The sequence below is a fragment of the Rhipicephalus microplus genome, chromosome X, assembly GCF_043290135.1.
Source record: "Rhipicephalus microplus isolate Deutch F79 chromosome X, USDA_Rmic, whole genome shotgun sequence".
Classification (NCBI taxonomy): domain Eukaryota; kingdom Metazoa; phylum Arthropoda; class Arachnida; order Ixodida; family Ixodidae; genus Rhipicephalus; species Rhipicephalus microplus.
The window spans coordinates 202,931,489-202,952,188 of NC_134710.1; the positions used below are offsets into that span (position 1 = coordinate 202,931,489).

At 47.2% G+C, this 20,700-nt stretch overlaps 1 protein-coding gene across 1 annotated transcript in view; it reads left to right on the plus strand.

The window, feature by feature from the left end:
- The window catches only part of LOC142777073 (neprilysin-1-like), a 179,580-nt gene that overhangs the window by 137,747 nt on the left and 21,133 nt on the right, over positions 1–20,700 (plus strand). The window contains exons 5-6 of the mRNA XM_075881372.1: positions 2,215–2,490; positions 15,695–16,125. Coding sequence (XP_075737487.1) covers positions 2,215–2,490; positions 15,695–16,125 — 707 coding nt within the window. The remainder of the gene's footprint in view (positions 1–2,214; positions 2,491–15,694; positions 16,126–20,700) is intronic.

Consider the following 20,700-nt stretch of genomic DNA (forward strand, 5'->3'; position numbering starts at 1 on the left):
TGAAACATAATGTGTTTTTGCATTTATGAGTCTCGGCCTATACATTGAAATATTTGAAACTTGGAATGTATTTTGCAGGTTGACATGTTGGTGGCCCTCTTTGATGACGTTCTTGAGGAGCCGGGAGAGGCATCCGTGACTGACGTTACGCTTTCCACCAACGAGTGCATTCTTGATTATCTTGCTGGTTACGTGGTAAAAAAGTTTTCAACGATAAGTGGCACTGGCTGCGTGGGAACACTTAAGAGCCAGACACGCGAGCCAACTGACCGAATCCAGAAGAAGTCAAGAGGATTCCTGCAAGCGCCCTCATCCCAGTTCCTCAGCTTGTTGCGCATTGTGGAAGGACATGTTGAAGAACTGACTGTGGAAACAGTTGCATGTGCCGATGTGTATGCGAACATTGTTGACCAAGTTTTGCTCGACAGCCGCATTGCTTCTGCTGGTGTGGGCTGAGGGTTGCACTATGTGGGTACCACAGCAGAGGTTGTTCGTTTTTTCTTGGGGTGCCGCCTGCACTTTTACACCAGGGAAAAAACAAGCTGACACAAGTTACGCGGCGAGCAGACTGCCCAGCAAATGGTGGCAACAAGCCTAGTGGGTAGCACATGTTCTGTTTGCCATGCTATGTAAAGCCCAACGGTTGTGTTGTGTGTTTGATAGTGACACTTATTTGTGTGACGTTGTTTACTCCCTTTATCCGCCATGCTATTGCAGTAAACTTGTCTGAATAAAGAGTTGCATCACAGCCGCGGCGTGTCTTTTAGTCATTTGCATGCGCTCGGCAGCTGCCTGCGACGATCAGCAAGTGGTCAGTCAGGTTACTGTCGTCTGTGTGGCGTAACCAAAATCAGAGGCGGTTACATTTTAATTATCCAATCAGGTATTTTGAATTCGAAAAGCGAAGCGTAGCAAGCTTTGCCTGCATTTCTTTTTTAATTTTTTTAGTGTCCCCGTTGCAGTGGATGAGGAGCTAAGGCGCTGTGCTGATGATGATAAGCCCAAGGACACGGCTTCCCAGCTGCTTTTCTGATGCAGATGAAAAGAGAAAATGCCTGTGTTTTAAAGATTCCCGCACATGTTAAAGATACCTGGGTGGTTAAAATTATTCCGGAGAGCTACACTACAGCGCACGCCCGATTGCCTGCATAGCGTCAGCGCGTTAAACCTCATACCCAATCAATCAATTAACTTGTAATTTTGGTGGGAGGAGTGTGTCAGGCACTGACCATAGGAGTTTTTCTGTTGACACCGTATACCTATGAGGACAGCCGGGAAAGTCACTCAAGTTTGTAGCATTTACTCCTACCCCCTTCGCGCCCATTATGCTGCTTCCATTTCGTGAGCGTTTTTCTTCATGATGTTGACGCTCACTTTTCAAACCTAAATTATTTTTTTACTTTATCAGCGCGCTCTAAAATAGCGCAGGCACAGCGCTAACCCAACGTTTGCACACCCATCTGCTAATCACAGCATGTCGCCCAGGGCTGTATATACAGATTTAAATCTGGTGCTAGTTAACTCAAATGCAGTAAACTGCAAAGACTAGTCAAAAAACGACAACGCCAGATGTCCACCTTCTCAAAGCGAGAACGTAGCGGCCGTGACTACCGCAACGAACGAACGCTGCAAACTATATTCCTTAGTAACACGCGTGGCCTTGCCTCTATTTCACAGCTAAGCTACGCGTCAACTGAATCAAAAACACGCACACTTCGCTCACGTCGCTCGCGTTTTTACAGGTGGAAATTAAGAGCACATGAAATTAGGCGCGTTGCCGACGGAGAAACAGCCGGCCCGCAACCGTCGCCGGCCACCGGCGAAGCCTTCATGCTAACAGGGGCGATCCTAGCGGCATCTTTTGTCCCTGAATGAAACTTAGGCCGGAGTTTCGTGAACAGAAAAGCATTGAAAGACTCTGCCCATACTGAAAAGACACTAAAAATTTGCGGCAGTCGATTTGTGAGATAGTGAACTCTTTTAATGAAGCCATTCGACTTTTACTGAAAAAAATGTTGCAGGAACTCTACTCTTCAAGACAAGTCGGATTCGTCGTAATGCCCCCCGCGGCCTGCAAAACTTTGCCGCCACTAATAATAACCATGGTCAAAGCTTTTGACATCATCAATGTAGGGCGGGGTTCACGCACTGCTAGATGCGCAGGTGTTACGTTGCGTGTAAGCGTGGCTTTAAAGGCACATAACCATTTCGTAGGCAGGTGGCTGAGACTCTTGGACAAGTACGGATCATACGGTGGCAATGACCGGGTCGTGGTGCAGCCGGCCGGGCTCAAGTTCTTGACACGGTTGCTGAGTGACTCCGGTGGCGAAGGTGTCCGCCAACTGTTGTCGTGGAGCCTGGTTCGCCAGTGGCTGCCCTTGAGCGACGGCAGCCTGGATACAGAAGGTCCTTTGGCGCGCAATGTGAGCTGTGTGGAAACGGTGCTGAGCGTGCTTAGGCTGCCGTTCCTGGCCCACGTCCTTTTTGAGAGTGAGTAGACGAAGCAGAACATTTGCACAGTAAATCAGATAAATAGAAGTGACCAACACTGACATGGTCAGTCTGTGTCGGCAAGGTTTGTGTATAATTATGCACATATATACTCTGTTCCAAAAGTTCCGTGTAGCACTGTGGAACCTACAGACTTTTTCAGCCAATCAGGAGGGCGAGCACACTGAAGGGTATCCTTCCGCGCCCTGTCGTCTGCTAGTGACGTGCGCTGCAGCGAAAGCGGCAAGAGCGTCTCGGGACACTGTGCAACTGCGCAGTGAGATGAGCTGTAATTGTGAAAGCGGTTAAATGTTCTCCTCGGCACCATAAAAGCACGCGTCTTCGATGTACTTGCACGTAGACAATTGAGGGATAGAGTTCAGTGGCTCATGTTTCGCTGGAAAGCACCACACTAGCCAAATTGAATATGAAAGCACCACGCTTCATCAGATTTCGTATACCGATGCTTATGGGCATGCGTATAGTGCTTTCACAGTGCCGCTCGCGTTCGATGCGAAATGATTTCTCTATTCCCGGTGCCTCGCCGTGCTTATCGTGCCTCGCCATGCTCATCGTGCTCCGCTACTGACTTGTACAGCGCACGCTCGCTGACGTTGGTGAACGCAGCCATTCTCCTAATGAGAGAGCTTATGCTTGCGTTTCTGCCGCCCTCCTTCCGCAGTGTCACGAACACATTTAGAGCCAACTGCTTCGCTTCCTTGTTGTAAAAGCTGACTCGGGAACGATATCGCACAGGTGAACCAGGCGCTGCCATTTTGACGGAAGTGACCAAATCTGTCAGCGCAGACTAATCACAACCCATCACTGGGTCCTCCGCGGCGCTGTGGAGGATCGGGCTGTACGGACTACTCATAAAAGTTTAGACAATGTGGTACCATTTATTCGTACTTTATAAGCAAAAACATGACACATACGAGCCACAACAGTGTTATTTCTTTCTTCATTTGCATGTTATAACACCTACAAGCAAGAACTCTTTCTTCGGTATCATGGAGCCGCAAAAATTGTTTTCTACATAACATGTGGCAAAATCGTCATAAAAATCACAGCTACAGCGTGCAAAGAAACATTCAAGTAAAAATTCTCCGACGAGACCGCTTGCAAAAGTCATGAGGACAAACAACGGGCTACGTATATGGAGCACCACATCTCGCTTCGCAACAACCTACGTTCAAAGGTCATGTAGCCTTGGCTCTGCTGCACGGAACTTTAGAAACAGAGTATAGGTTCAGTCATTTACTCACTTTTTTTTCAAGAGGTCTGCAGGTGGATGTAACGACCGTCTAAACAGATCGGATGAATCATAACGCTTTACATTTCAGCAATCTAAGCAAGATGACCTTAACAAGCGCCCGCATAATGGCAGAACTGTGGTACTTTTAGGTGCGATGCAACTAAGTACTTGCACAATAAATTTGAATGCTGGGCCAGTTGGTACAACACAATGTGGAAACAAATAAGCGCACAAGGTAAAAGGAAGGAAGCACTTGACAGGAAAGCACTCAACTTACAACTGAACTTTTATTGGAAAACATTCATTGCACGAGATCACAGAAACGCGCAGGCGCAACCAACTATCACTTCAAGGTGCCACTTCCCCTCCCCAAGAAGGTATTTTTATCTACTTCAACTGCTCAAAAAAGCCACATCTTTTTCACGTAGCTCTACCGAAGGAACTCTGATACACTGACTTGCGTTCGCCCTAATCTGTCCTGATTTCATGATTTCTTTGGTCAATATGAGTTTAGATTGGGCCAGAATCCTCATGCTGCCAAACTGCGGATCGCACCCACAATTCCTGCGGTGCATTTTGGGCTCCTTCATGTCCAACCTACCTGTGCAAGGGAGGATCGCAACGTGCGGCTACCTCATCACTTCATTGACTTGTCCAGCACGCTACCTCGCCCATCACCTTCGGAAACGCTTGTTGCCTAGCTCACTTTTCAGGAAGTAGTGGCAAACAGTCAGGACAGGTAGAAACTGTGTACGTAGGGGGTGCCAAATTGCCTCCATTCATGGAAAGTTCAATGAGAAAATGCCCAAAGTATAGTTTACCAGCATTAGTACCTAAGCAGGAGCTCCTGGCCAGGGCTCGGAAAATGGCTGACTTGGCGCCCGGTGAAGACATAGACAGTTGCCTGTAAGCAGCAGTCGAGGCAGTAGGTCATGCGCCACGTAGCGAGGTTAGCAGCTGAATGCTTCTACGCAAGACAGTGGAGTGCATCAACGATTTGGGTTTGGTTCTTTTACAGTGTGATAAGAATGGTGGGTTTGCTGTCCTACCCGAACTCCATTTCAAAGGAAAAGCAAAAACAGCTATAGAAAATAACTTCAAGCCATTCAGCGGGACGCCTTCCAAAGTCAAATCAAGAGCTCTTGTTCTCCTATCGGAGGTGGGACTGGGAAGTCTTTCGAAAACCGTCAAGTCTCGCAAGGGTGACGTTCTAGAAGTATTCTTTTCGGCCAAGACACATAAAGTCATGTGTCCCCTACGAGCCATTGTCACCGAAAAGGGATGTTGGAAGCATCTTGTGAGCTTCTACCTGCAACGACTCCTGAACCTATTGGCTCCTGATGACCCCTTCAAGCTGAAGTGTTCGGACGTACTGGTCCAAGACCTGTTGTCAGACATGTGTGGTGCTAACTACGGTTTTTCGGTTGATGTCGAAGAATTGTTTTATTCTCTCCCACACCATGAACTGTTTCTAGTTATACAGCAGGCCATGCACTTTCGGGGTAGTAAACTTTCAAAACAGTGCAATAATTGATGTAGAAAATTTCAGGGAGCTACTTCAGTGCTACCTGTATGCGACCTTGGTGAAATTTGATACTTGTCCAAAGGAAGGGCATGCGCATTGGGTCCTGTGTGGCCCCTGTGCTTTGTGAAATATTCTTAGCAAAACTTGATCGGAAGCTACAAAATGAGCTCGTGGGACAACCTGTAGCTAATGTCAGCAGATATGTTGACGGCTTGCTAGTGATGTTGAACATGGAAGATAACTGTTCACCCACTTCAGTAGTAACCAACATTTTGGGTTGTTTTAAACCATGCACAAGTTCATTGCCATCATTCACCCACGAACAGCCAGCCAGGGAGGTTTTAATTGATTTTATGGAAACATTGATTTTAATGTAACATTAATTTTAATGAAATTGGGTAACGTTTCCTGGGAGTTTTCCCCGCGGTCAAAGAAGGGCCCGTTACCCTTCGACTCTTCTTGCAGCAAGCTAGTGAAAAGGGGGATAGCTAATTCCTGCCTTACTTCTTCACTCAGCAAATTATGTCCGCATAAAATGGAACGCACTTTCCGGAAACAAGTAGAACGCCCACTGAGTTCGGGTTACCCGGACAGCTTGCTTGTAGCAGTAGGCAGTACCATGTTAAAGAAGTTAAATAGGTTAAGTGCCACGAACACTGTATAAACAAGGCCTAAAAAACGGTTGTAGCCATGCCATATGGGCACAAGATGTCGCACACTTAGATGAAGATTGGGCGCAAGCACGGAGTACGCGCTGTTTTCACGGCTCCCTGCAAACTGACTAAACTGTGTCCCATGATAGGAAATCACGGAAGGCGAAGGGTGAACAAGAGCGGTTGCACTAAAAAAACATGCCACGCTGTTTGTGCTCTGTACTTCAGGGATTGTGTACATAATATCTTTGAGCTGCGGAAAAGTTTACATCGGCCAGACGGGTCGTTGTTTAAATGATCGACTCCGAGAACATGCGACGTCCTTGGAGGTTCTCGCAGACGGCACGCACTTTGAAATGCACTGCTGGTATTGGGGGCACAATCCGCAGTTTGGCAGCACGAGTATTTTGGGCAAATCTAAACTCAGGTTGACCAGAAAAATCAGGGAAGCAAAATAGATTTGGGCGAACGCAACCCAGTGTACCAGTGTTCCTTCAGTAGCTCTAAGTGAAAAAGAGGTGTTTTTTTCAGCAGTTTAAGTAGATAAACATACCTTTTTGGAGATGGAGTGGCGCCTTGAAAGTTGGTTGCGCCGGTGTGTTTTTGTGTTTCGTGCAATGATTGTTTTCTAATAAATATTCAGTGGCCGTATAATGAACTGCTATTACGTGTTTATTATTCCGTTTTGGCCCACATTGGCACTCCCTGATCGGTCGTTCAACCTGTCAGTCATGTGACGAGCCAGAAGCCCGAATTGCGGGGACGTCAAAATTGCATTTGGAGCCCTCCACTACGGCGTCTCTCATAATCATATAGTGGTTTTGGGACGTTAAACCCTACATAATAATCAATACATACATACATACATACATACATACATACATACATACATACATACATACATACATACATACATACATACATACATAATGCAGAAACATTTGCATGTTGCCATATTATGTAACGATTATGATGAAGGAATGACGACAACACCAGGGAACAACAAGCATCATCGCAGAGTAAGGCACCACGAGATCGTCGCTCGAGCTCCACCATCATCCTCGTCCTGTCGCTATCTCGAATCTTCCACCTACCCGTTAGGTTCGCCCAATAAACTTCTTCACATTTGGTGGATCGTACTGGGTAACCACATCGCCTACACCCTGGAACTCCGATCCCGCACCCTGCCATCGACCATGCAAGTTGACGCTGCCCAACAAACAATACCTTTCGCGGCCACTACTTGCTCCAGCCTGGTTCACCAGTGAGACCCCACGATCTTTGCGGGCACCGAAGACCAGGATGTCGAGGAGTGGCTGTCGTCATACTTTCTCAAGCCAGTGGACCCAACCGGTGGGATGATGCTACTAAGTTGGGCACTGTCAATTTTTATCTCACCGACGTGGCCAAGCGGTGGTATACGAACCACGAAACCGAGTTAGCGAACTGGTCCACTCTCAAGGAGGCAATATTTGTCGTTTTTGGTCGCCTTGCCTTACAAAAGCTACGCGCCAAACAACGTCGGCGCACACGGGCACAGGAGCCAGGTGAAACTTTCACCTCATATATAGAAAATGTGATTGATCTCTGCCGGCGCGTCGATGCTTCCTTGAGCGAGAGTGCAAAGATACAGCCCATAATGAAAGGCGTCGACGATGATGTTTTCCAGATGCTTCTCGCGAAGACTCCTAGCAATGTGGCCGAAGTAGTGACTGTGTCAGAGCTATGATAAATTGCGGAAGTAGCGAGCTCAGACTCGACGCTCATTCCAGACAATCCAACCAGTGACCACACTGGACGTCGTGACTGATCAGACAAACCTTCTCGCACAGATGAAAGTCTTCGTGCGAGAGGAAGTTGCTCGGCAGCTTTCTCTACGGCCTTTTGCTCAACGCCAGTAGCCCTCGCAGCAACAGCCACTGCGACAGCCACCACCATTGGCTCCCATGCTACGACATGTGGTCCAGGAGCAGATATGCCGGTGCCCTTGCAGCTATGCCCGTCACCGCGCCTCTTACTTACGCTGAGGCACTAAAGTGGTAGCAGCTACCCCAGCCCCCGCTGCTCCAGGGACTGCCACATACCTCCGCCCTGACTCAGCCGTGCACCACCTGGGTTCCTCCCATTGCTACCAGAGCCTTAACTAACCCGTCCACTGCATGGGCTGCTCCCCTCGTCGCCAATACTTGGAGAACGCGCGATAAGCGGCCCGTCTGTTTTGCGTGCGGTGGTCCTGGCCATATCGCCCGATACTGCCGTCGTCGCATGCCGGGATACACAGACGCCCTGACACAGAACAGCTTCATGAACCTTACTCCATCTCGTCTGCAAAATTAGGATCCTCAGTGAAGCTCGTCTTCACGCTAATGTCCACGTACTATGTCTGGTCACTCATCTTCACCCCGTCGTCGCTGCCTTCCCTCATGCGTCTTCGGCTGCTCCTGAACACGAGGGAAACTAGCCGCCGCAGTTCAGCTGGCAAAAACTGCGCCATCGAAATGCTCAAGTCCTCGGACATTGTCGTTGAAAATTGTCGAAGTTTTTGTAGAAGGTACTCGAGCATATGCTCTAGTGGATACCGGTGCTGCCGTTTCCGTGAACGACGCTAAATTTTGGCGCAACCTCCGAAAAGGGACTACGCCTCTTGATATGATGTCCTTGCAAACAGCGAATGGGGACCCGGTTCAGCTTCTAGCCGCCTGTACTGTCTGGCTGATCACCGCGAAGGACCACTATTATTGTCCTTTCGTCATGCTCACAAGACAACATATTTGGATGGAATATATTATCGCGTGACCACGCCGTTATTGATTGTGCAAGATGGGCGCTTGAACTTTTCCAGTTTTACGACCAACCAACCAACCGAATCAGCCCACCGTACAGAAACTCGTCGTCAAAGAAGGCACTGAAATTTCTCCGACAGCAGCTGTGCTGCCCCCGTCTTCTGTGACGGCATTAAGGACGAAGCTGCATTCTTTGAATCATCAAGCCTCTTCCTTAGTCGAGGATCCCTTCTTCTGCCTTAATCAAACCTCTCCATTCCTAAAGGAAACAGTGGTCTTTGCCTCATCGATCCCCTTCAGTATACCGTCGAACTGTTTCAAGGGGAATCTCTTAAACACGTGCATGCCATTTATAAAGAACAAATTTTTACCATGCCTCCAGATTGTTCCGGTGACTACGACGCCATCAGTGCCTTCAACCCTTCCGATGTACCACCTTCCGAGCTTTTCGATTGAGCGATCGCCGACGGACTATCGGCATCTAAACGCTCTGAGCTTCTTCAGCTGCTCTACCAGTTCCATGAATCTTTTGTCGTTGCTCAACCTACAATTGGCCGAACTCCCAGTTTCTTTGTCTGTATCGACAAAAGTTCCAACGCACCAGTACGACAGCGACCATACCGTGTTTCCGCCGTGGAACGTCAAGTTATCACCAAACAGGTATGACAATATGCTCAAGTGCGACGTTATCCGACCTTCCCAAAGTTTATGGGCATCTCCTGTCGTTCTTGCTAAGAAGAAGAATGGTACAATTAACTTCTGTGATGATTACATGCGCCTAAATAAGATAATGCGCAATGACGTATGCCCTTTGCCCAGGATTCCTGACGTCCTTGATTGCTTACAAGGTGCCGAGTTTTTTTTTCGTCGTTAGATTTACATTCCGGGTATTGGCTGGTGCCCTTAGCAGATGCCGATCATCCGAAAATAGCCTTCGTGACACCGTACGGGCTGTATGAGTTCAATGTCATGCCCTTCGGCTTCTGCAATGCGCCATCCACATTCGAGAGTATGATGGACTCGGTCGTGTGGGGTTTAAAATGGAACATATGCCTCTGCTACCTCGATGATATCGTCGTCTTTGCACCCGATTTTGTAACATATCTTGTACGCCTGAAACATGTGCTCACGTGTCCAACGAATGCACAGCTCCAACTGAATCTTAAGAAATGCGACTTTGCTGCTTGTAAGCTCGCCATTCTCGGTCACGTCATATCAAAGGATGGCGTTCTTCCCGACCCGGCTAAACTACGCACTGTCGCTGAATTCCCAAAACCCATGACTGTAAAACAGTTACGCAGCTTCGCAGGATTGTGCTCCTACTTTTGTCGGTTTGTGCGCAACTTTGCCTCCATAATTGCCCCTTTGACCCAACTTTTAAGCAGTGCCAATGACATCTCGTAATGATCTGCCGAGTGTGATCCCGCATTCACCATTCTTCGCCGTCTCTTGACATCACCGCCTGTATTGCGCCACTATGATCCCACGGATGCAACTGAGATCCAGACAGACGCCAGCGGTGTCGGTCTCGGTGCAGTTCTCGCTCAACGCAAGCTTGGATCCCCTTAGTATGTCGTCGCCTACGCCAGGAGAATGCTAAACAAGGCTGAGGTAAACTACAGTGTTACCGAAAAAGAGTGCTTAGCCATACTTTGGGCGATTGTCAAGTTTCGCCCATACTTATATGGCCACACGTTTGCTGTAGTTACAGACCACCATGCCTTATGTTGGTTGTCGTCACTAAAGGATCCATCAGGTCGCCTCGCTCATTCGGCTCTGTGACTTCAAAAGTATGACATCCGCGTCGTGTACGGTTCCGGCCGCGAACATGCCGATGGTGAAGCGCTCTCGTGATCACCACGGTCCACTGACGCTGCCTCTATATCTCCTATAGAACACGCGCTGTCAGCTCTTGACATCGACGCAATGTCCTCTGTACAGCGTGACGATCCATGAATAACTTTGCTTCTGGACGTTTCATCTGGGGTACCGACACTTCCAACTACTTGAGCAATGTGGCGTCAGGCTTCGCACTTCACCATTCGATGTGGCCTCTTGTACCGGCGCAATTACTCACTAGACGGCAGGAAGTGGCTGCTCGTTATTCCCCGAAAGCTGCGCTCTACAATCTGTGCATCATTTCACTCCGACCCGCAATGCGCTCACGCCGGTGTCTTCAAGGCCTACGAACGTTTAAGGAAGCGGTACTACGGGCGTGGGATGTTTACTTTTGTTCGACATTCGCGGCAGCCACGAGTGTCAGCGACGAAACAGCCACCGAATCTAGGAGCAGCTCCACTACAATAGCTTGCGTGCCCCGACCACCCATTCAATCACGTCGGAATTGACCTTTATGGACCACTGCCATTGTCTACAGCAGAAAACCGGTGGGCTATCATTGCTGTAGATCACCTGCCACGGTACGCCGAAACCGCTGCTCTTCCTACGACGACCGCTCAGGACGTCGCATCTTTCATCCTCCATTGGTTTTCGTTGCATCACGGCCCTCCTTGCGAGCTTCTCAGTGACCGGGGCCGTGTATTTTTATCCGACGTAATCCAAGCACTTCTCCGTCAGTGCCATATTGTACACCGGATGAGTACTGCTTACCCCCCTCAGACGAATGGCCTGACTGAGCTGTTTAATCGAACCCTAGGTGTCATGCTGGCGTCGCACGTGGCAACTGACCAAACGAACTAGAACCTGGTTCTTCCGTTTGCGACCTACGCGTACAACACTGCTACCCAAGTCACCACCGGCTTTTCCCCATTCTTCGATCTATACGGACGTCAACCATCACATACATTTGACACTTTTGCTGCCATACACACCAGATGTATCTGAGTGCACGACCGTGTCCGTAGCCGCCCGTCACGCCAAAAAAGGCCGCCAACTAGCGAAGCAGTTTACTACGCCTGACCAGCAACGCCAGAAAAAGGCCCGCGATGACGACCAGCCTCCTGCCACAAAGTTCGCCCCTGGAACCCTTGTATGGCTATATGTACCACCCTGTGCACCTGGTTTGTCTACCAAGCTACTTTCGAATTACCATGGTTAATACCGTGTGGTAGAGCGCACATCGCCCGCCAATTACGCCATTGAACCGCTTACACCACTCGGTGACCATCGTCGGCGTGGACACGAAATTGTTAACGTGGACCACTTGAAGCCATGCTTCAACTCACTCGTTCCCACTGGTTAGATCGCCAGGATGGCTTCATCTTTCTCTACGGGGGCAATTGTAATGAAGGATTGATGACAACACCAGGAAACAACAAGCATCATCGCAAAGTAAGGCACTACGAGATCGGCGTTCGAGCTCCCCCATCTTCCTCGTCCTGTTGATATTTCGAATACTCCACCTACCCGTTAGGTTCGCCCAATAAACCTCTTTACACGATCAATACACTTCAGAGAAATTTATTGAAAATTTACTGCAAGGTAAATTGAGAAAGAAGATACCTCGAAAAAGTTTCAAAAGGCTTGAGAACTCGTCTCATATATTTTTTTACAAGTTAGACAAGAGGCAATGCATTATTATCATAGAAGCGCAACCATCAATACGAATGATGTTGACTAGCAGACAGGTTGAACCCCTCTCCCCTTCACTGAAAAAAGATTTCTGGCTATGCCTTTCAGAGACATGTCTCTCGTTGAAGCGCGTAGTATGGGCCTGGGAAACAAGAAAGGAGTTCCTCGGAAAGGCCTGCATGCCACGTAGGGGGCCAAAAAAGAACGAGGGAACTCGTCGGTAATTGTTCGTCGTGATGCCACTTGTCGTAACGATGCTTCTGTGTTCTATGGAAAGCTGTTAATCTGCTTCGGGCAAGTGAACCAGCGTGATCAGAGGTAAATTTTGTAGGAGCTGGCCGGAAGGTATTGAAAGGCAATGTTGATTCGCGTCTGAAGAAAAGGTAAAATAGCGAGTACCCAACCGTGTCATGCCGGGAGGAATGTTGGGTGAACGTCACGCATAGGGTTGTGCAAGGTTCCAGTCACGATGGTCGGTGGAGACATACTTCAAGAGCATGTACGCCAAGATGCAATTTGAGTGTTCTGTAAGCCTGTTCGTTTGTCTGGGGTGGTACGAGGTCATGAGCCTATGTTGGGGGAAACAGGAAATGAGGGTATTTTTCGTCAACCACTTTCGAAAGAAACGTACGCCCTTGGTCGGTCAGCAGTTGACGGTCGGCACCGTGCAATAAAATGAGGTTGAGTAGTAGAACATCTGTTACGTCAGTCGCGTAGCTTCTTGGAAAAGCTCAATAACTGCGTAACGGGCAGCGTAATCTGTACCAACTACGACGCATTTGTTTCCGGAGGCTGACGTTGGGAAGGAACTGAGAAGATCCAAACCGACACGGAAGAAGGGCTCTGACAAGATGTGGATGGGCTAAAGATACCCGGTAGGCAGCCCCGACTGCTTCTTGCGACGGTGGAAAACTTCTCAGGCGTTGACATAAAGGCATACAGAGCACGCAAAGCCAGGCCAGTAGAAGCGACTGCGCACATGGTCATATACGTGCGAAAAGCACCAAGGTGACCCGCGGTTGGCGTGTCATGGAGCTTGCGGAGGACTGTAAAGCGCACGTGATTTGGTATTACCGGAAGTAGGTACTGACGGGCGGGTGAAAAATTGCGTCGATATAAGGTGTGTTCCTTCAATAGAAACATGTCAACAGAAGTGTCGTACGGCGAAGATCTGAGCCGTGGTATTAAGAGACTTCGCACCTCTACCAAATGTTACTTGGAAATAACAGCGGTGAGTCCGTAACCACAGTACAGCTCACACTAAATGTCAACCTCTGCACTTCTAGTCTGAGGTGCATTTCAGGGTGTGTTGCACAATGCCCTATTACCTTCAGCCAAAACCACGAAACAATATACGCAGGGTGTTTTAAGGAATGTGTCCAATATTATTTAAAAATCAGCAAAAGGCGCTATTTGCCAGCTGTTTTCACAGTTGCTTTTTCTGTAGCAGCAGACATCTTAAGCCGGTTGAAGACATCATCTGTAACAGAAACAAAGGAAGTTAAGTTAATTACCTTTTTAACATAATCGAGCTAGGCAGTTAGTCAAAAGTGAGAATTGAAAGCCTAATGCGAACAACCAATTGCCACTTTGAGATTTCAAAAAAGCGGCCTCTAGTAATAACTGCAAATTAGCAAAGTTCTCTTAAATTTTGTGGTGAAACCAAAACGAAAGCACCGATGAGCGCAACACGCAGAAGACTACAATGACGTCACTGTTCAAAACGGTGGTTACAGGGAAGCAGTTCTTCCCCTTTCGGTAATGTTATGGGCATCATGCGTGCGGTGATTTCAAGTGAAGCACACACACACCCACACTACGAGGTAGGTTGATGGTTGATACAACAACGCTCTCTGATTTCGGACGTATCAGACGAATATGGCAGTTGCGCTCCTTCGCGTTTTGGTTCCACTGCAGAATTTACGAGCAATTAATTATTTCGCAGTTATTACTAGCGTCCACTTTTCCGAAATCTCAAAGCAGCAATGGGTTGTTCGCATGAAGGACTTTAAGTTTCACCACTTTACTTTAACTGCCTAACTCTATTTTCAAATAATTATAAAGGTAATTAAATAGTAGTGTTCCTAGTCACTCTCGGTGATGCCTGACACTGCAGAAATAGCAAAGGCGAAGACAATGAGCAAATTACGCGGACCTTTTGCTGCTGACGTGTAAAAATATTGGACACATTTCCTAAAACTATATATATATATATATATATATATATATATATATATATATATATATATATATATATATATATATATATATATATATATATATATATATATATATATATATCTATTTGTACGGAGGGATAGCCAGCACCGTAGCTCCATTAGTAGAGCATCAAACGCGTTATTCGAAGTTATCCTTTCGTCCACTTGTTTTTTCTCTCATTTACATTACATATATACTGATACCGTCCCCTAGACTTTACTTGGCATCATGTCTGTATGTTCTCATTATTAGTGTTTAACAAAGAAACGCGCCCATTAATTTACATAATTTACCCGTTTTAATTTTAACAGTATACTTTGATAATAATAAAGGTAAAAAATGGAATCCATCAAGACTGGATGAAGGGGAGGCGGTCGTGAATAAATCAAAAGCGAATGAAGTAAAGGAAAAGGGAAAAAGTTATAAGTAGTTCTGGTGTAGAGATTGCGTAAATTGGCTATTGAGGTGTAGAAATTATGATAGAAACGGAAACGAAACTGCTCTCTAGTAGCCAAACCTGCAACTCTGGCATTACACGCGCGGTGTATACCAGTTGCACTAAGGTGAAATTGCTCTACCACGTACTTTTTTGGGTATTACATGTCTATGTAACAAAGCGAGTGTAGACTACGCCGCTCGTGACAATGGCAAGGAATACGCATTTTTTGTGAATGGTTGTGCCATGTACGGGCATGAACGTTAGGAGCAGTCAGCTAGCCTTTTAAATTTTCGCATGATATCTACAAAGGCATCATATTTTCCCTAGCTGACAGCCTTCATACAAAATGAATAAACTCTAAATTTGTCTTCAGGTGGGGAAAAATGATAATTGCACGCAGCTGTCCAGGGACTTTGTGGACCAGCGGTGTGATGTAGCCATCACAACTCAACTGCATCGTGGAGTTTTACACGCACGTCAAATGCAGTGATTCGGTCACACCAGCATTCCCAATATCAGAGCTATATTATGTGCACGTATTCATGTGAAAATATTTACGAAACACTCGCTTCACATTTCATTGAAGAACTTGCTTTCTGAGGTAAGTTGATGAGAGGTCATGGATATTCTTCGGTATTTGTATACATGGCCTTCGGCAATTGCTCATATTCGATGCTGCCAAAATTCGTAGTTGAAGAAATTTTACGGTAATTACATTAGTAACGACTTACAATGCTCTGTACGCACATCAGGTGACCAAATTTTTTTCGCTGATGTGTTGCTGCTGTTTCCCAACAGGTGTATCAAAAGACCGGTTAACAGACGCTAAATCATTGGCGAGGAAGATGCAAAGCACATTCTCCGGCATGCTGCAGAACTCGTCGATGTTTCATGAAGCACCAAGGCAAATAATCATTGAAAAGTTGGCCAAGCTTAAGGTAGTCATCGGGTATCCTGAAGCGGTGAACACAACTAAGAAAGTGGACGCTCTTTATGAAGGATTGGCGCTATCGAAATCAACTTTATTCGAGAACTGGCTTGAAGCCTCCAAATATGAGCAGGGCATTATTTTCAAGGACCACGAAACTATGCTGTTTGATGCAACGTCGGCCATGGTGTTTTACGACGCAATGACACACCAGGTGATCGTTCCAGCTGGTGCACTGCTGCCACCGCTATTGTACAGTCCGAACGGTGCTTCTGCTTACAATTACGGCAGCTTGGGACAAGTGAGTCACACTTGCAAGTGCTCGGCGTTGCGCGTTTGAGCGCCGCGTTATGCGGAGAAGTATTTCAGTTCTATTGATAGGCGTTAGGGAAGCGAAACAGTCGCGAGCTTTGATTCGAGAATATAACGCAGTGCGAAAAAAATATGGGCACAGAAGAAGTACAGGACAAGCACAAGCGCTTAGATTTATCCGGTAATACTTCTGTGTCCCTGTTTTTTATGTTTTTGCGCAATACTTCAAGCCAATTTATGATGAACCAAGAAGTAAATATTGGCAGCTATGTCGATGGTATGCGAGAACTGGAGAATAGTCTTGACAGTATGGTTATACCACTTTGCGCTATGAAAGAAGGGAGATGCCCCTTAATAGTTACAACCGTGAAGACAACAGATAAAATGTTTTGGAAATCTTGAAGGTGCTGTGTTATTTGTAGTGTTAATCAGAATGTAGTAATTATTTATTTACAGATGCCAAAGTGACAATAGGTATAACCAGACTGTTGCAGCGTTACATAACTACAATTATATTTAAACCAATGCTGTGTTGTAATTTTCCAACCATTTAGTTGGCTACTACTACTACTACTACTACTACTACTACTACTGCTACTACTACTTCTACTACTACTACTTCAACGAATAACATTATTATTATGTTAATGAAGATCGCTCAATTCACTTTTAATTGTTGAAAACACAGTGTTGACGATCTTTAAAAATACAAGTTTAAGTAGAAACAGAAGAAGCTGTCAGAATTTTTGAGGTTACTGCTGAGCCTGTGCGAAACATTGAAGAGGCGTCATCACGTGTCCTTTGGTCTTACTGCTTTTCTTGCTTACCAAAGGTGCTCCGACACTTAAGTTTCTTTCTTTGTCCCCGTGGTGTAATGATTCTTCATGAATATAGTTGAAACGTTCTTTTTTATATTTTCTATACAGTTATTGAAACCAATGGAATGTGCACGCGTGCACAGGCAGTCCAGTCACATTAGGGTGGTTATGAAAAATGTGTAGTGTTTTTTCCCGCTTAGGCTTCATTATACAGCCAATGCTTAAAAGTTTACCACACACTATCAGTTTGAATACATTTTTTGTTCGGCAAATGTATTTTTACGAATGCTAAAGAAAAAAATTATTCTTTTTATACTGGCAAACTACTCTTTCATGATTCCGATATTCCCCCGTTTGTGACAAGCATACACTTTGTAAAAAAGAATCAAAAGCACTAAAAGAAAATGCTGGGAGTGACACACCAAACGCCCTGACGTCGTATGAATTGCCACATGCATGTTCACAATGTCTGGAGCGATGCGTGTGTGTGCCTGTCGAAGAGGGAGGCGCCCACTCGGTCGCCTCCGCTTGGTCGCTGGTCAACCGGCCACGCCGCTACTGCTGCTTTGAAATATATCTTATCCTCAGCCTCGTTGACCCGGCGTCTCTTCTCTCTGGTAACATATTTGGCAGAGGTGGAACGTTCCCCGTTCTCGCCATAAAGTTTCGCAGTGGCCGCAACATTCAGCCTCCAACCGTGGTTTCCAATGACAACAATGCGTCACTGTCTCCAGCTGTGGCGCCAGCCACAACGTACCTTACAATGTCCCACGCCCGTGACCCAGCACGTTCTCCGCCCAACGTGGCATTGACGTCGGCTACTGCTCCGCATGAAAGAGCGTGTTACTTAGACTCACCGATAGGACCCTACCAGGATGCTCGCCAACGCAATTTTTTATTTGGATGGCACCCCCCCCCCCCCACCGTGTGTGGTTCGATGGTCACGAGACCGAGCTCACCAGCTGGGACGTCTTCAAGGAATGACAACAAGACATCTTCGCAGACCTGTTCCGTCACCAAATGGCCGTGCGACCAGAACTCTTTACCCGTGTGCAGTCATCAAGCGAGTCGTATGTGTCGTACATACAGGATGGGCTCGCGTTGTGTGAAAAAGAGGACGAGCAAATGATCAAAAGTGACAAGGTTGGCCACGTACTCAAGGGAATCGTGGACGACGCTTTCAACTTGCTTGTGTACACCAACGTCACGACCGTCGAGCTTATAATTAAGGAATGCCACCGCTTCAAAATAGCGAAAAGCTGCCGAGCTCTGCCACAACTTTCGCAGCTCCTAAACACAGCTACCACGTGGACCTTCACCGATTTTGGTGCAACACTATTCTTGCACGAGATTGTGACGCATATCATACGGCGAGAGCATGAGGCGGCAAGTCCGGCACCGTTTCAGCCAGTTACACTCAACCAGCTCACCATTTAAACGCCGTCACCGGTCTCAGTCACTCAATCAGTAGCGCCAAGAAAATGCAAAGCTCGGTTTTTCTGTCACCTGCTTCGTCACTAGACCCGACCCCAGACCGATGCCAATGAATACACCAAGCTCCATGACCTGTATTTTTTGTCCAGATGCAGAAATGCGATGGAATGAACAACTGCCAACGACAAGCCAAGCTGCTTCCGCTGTCACCGAGTTGGCCAAGTCTCCCGCTACAGCCGCAGCACTTGGACGACCCCCCTCTCATTGGAGCCAATTTTCCTCTTCCCCTCGCCCATACGCAGACTTCCGTCGGTATTCGCCCAGCTGTGAATATCTTGCTTCCGATACACCTAACAGCTGCTCCAAACCAATTGCGGCACCGCAACGCCGCCATTCTCCGTCGCCCCAACCACGCCGCGATCCATCGCCGATCAACTATAGATCCTATCGGAAGGAAAACTAAATCATGCAGCTTCTGCAGGTAGGGCTGTATCAAGTGCGTCTGACCCAAATATTTCGTCGAAACTAGAGCTGAGGTGTCGATAATGAGTGCTCATCTCTGTCTCCACCTCAAAAAAGTACTCACGCTTGCCGCAACTCAAGCCAACTGTGTCGCCGATGGTGGAACTCTGGCCGTCATTGGAATGTATACCGCTTTTATTTGCCCTGGCAGGCACAATGTTCGGGTTTTATATACAGGGCTCAAAAATGGCCCTTACGACCTCCTATTTGGGATCGACTTCTTGTCGACGTATTCTGCCCTCAACGAGTGTTCCGCCAGCACTCTCCGTTTAGAGCTTCCTTTCTTCCAAATTCTCGCACCGAATTCCGGAACAGCCTCTGTAACAGCCTTCAGTCGGCTACCACCTAAAGCCCTCAAATTCATTTATTTGGTAACAACCTCCCCCGTTCTTGGCGTTGATTATATCGTCACACCTATTCCTTAAGCTCTGCTGGCGTGCGACATCCCTGTTACATACTCCGTCGTAACCATGGGCTCTCACCAGACATGTCTCCCTATTATCAATTTTGTTTTTACGAAGCAAGTACTACGACAAGGAATCTCGGTCGCCATGCTGCGACCCTAATATACAACCACATCACCACTTTTGCGGCAGATGCATGCTCCGATCTTCCATGTAACCCGCAGATCCTCTAATGCGGCCTTGCGCTCCATAATCAGCCCGAAAGTTATTGATTAATTGATGGATATGTAGGGTTAAACGTCCCAAAACCACCATAAGATTATGAGAGATGCCATAGTGGAGGACTCTTTAAATTTGCCAACCTGGCATTCTTTAACGTGCACCCGAATCTGAGCACACGGGCCTGCAGCATTTTCGCCTCCATCAAAAATGCAGCCGCCGAAGCCGGAATTCCACCCCGCGAGCTGCAGGTCAGCGGCCGAGTACCTTAGCCACTAGAACTCCATGGCGGGGTCACCCTGAAACTTAAATCTGAGCAATCAGACGTCCTAAGCTACCTTATGGCTTCTTACTGCGATATATTCGACATCGACAGTTGTCCACTCGGCCAGACTTCACTAGTAAAGTAGCGGGTTAACCCCAGTGACACTCTTTATTCATCGCCGACCATACCGGGTGTCTGCTACCGAGCGTAAGGCAATTCAAAAAGAATTCAACAATATGCTAGCGAAATTAGTAACTGAACCCTCCTCTAGCCTCTGTGCATCTCCCATTGTGCTCATTAAAGAAGAAAGATGACACGTGGCGCTTCTGCGTCGATAACTGCCATCTTAATTGAACCGCGAAAACGAACTTATACTCTTCACCCCGCCTTGATGACGCCCTCGATTGTCTCCACGGTGCGCGACACCTTTCCTCAATAGACTTAGGTTCTGTCTAATGCAGATTGCAGTGGACGAGAAAGAAAATAAAACAGCGTTTGTAACTCCTGACGCCCTATACCAATTAAAGGTGATGCTGTTCTGGTTATGCGATTCCACCGCCACGTTTGAGTGTATGATGGACACTCTGGTACAAGGGTTCAAATGGTTAGCATGCCTGTGCTACCTGGACGACGTCCTTGGATATTCGCCTACATTTGGGAGCCTAATAGACGACCACATCACCACTTTTGCGGCAGACGCATGCTCTGATCTTCCTTGTCACCCGCACGATACCACATCATTTAATGTGGCCTTACGTTGCATGATCACGCCGAAGCTTTTCTCAGCGTTTGTAAGCTGTTCTCGATACCTTTCGCACTACTGGCCTTCAATTAAGCTTGTCGAAGTGCCCCTTCGGCCGATGGGAGTTTACGGCGTTGAGCCACGTTGTCGAGGCATCAGG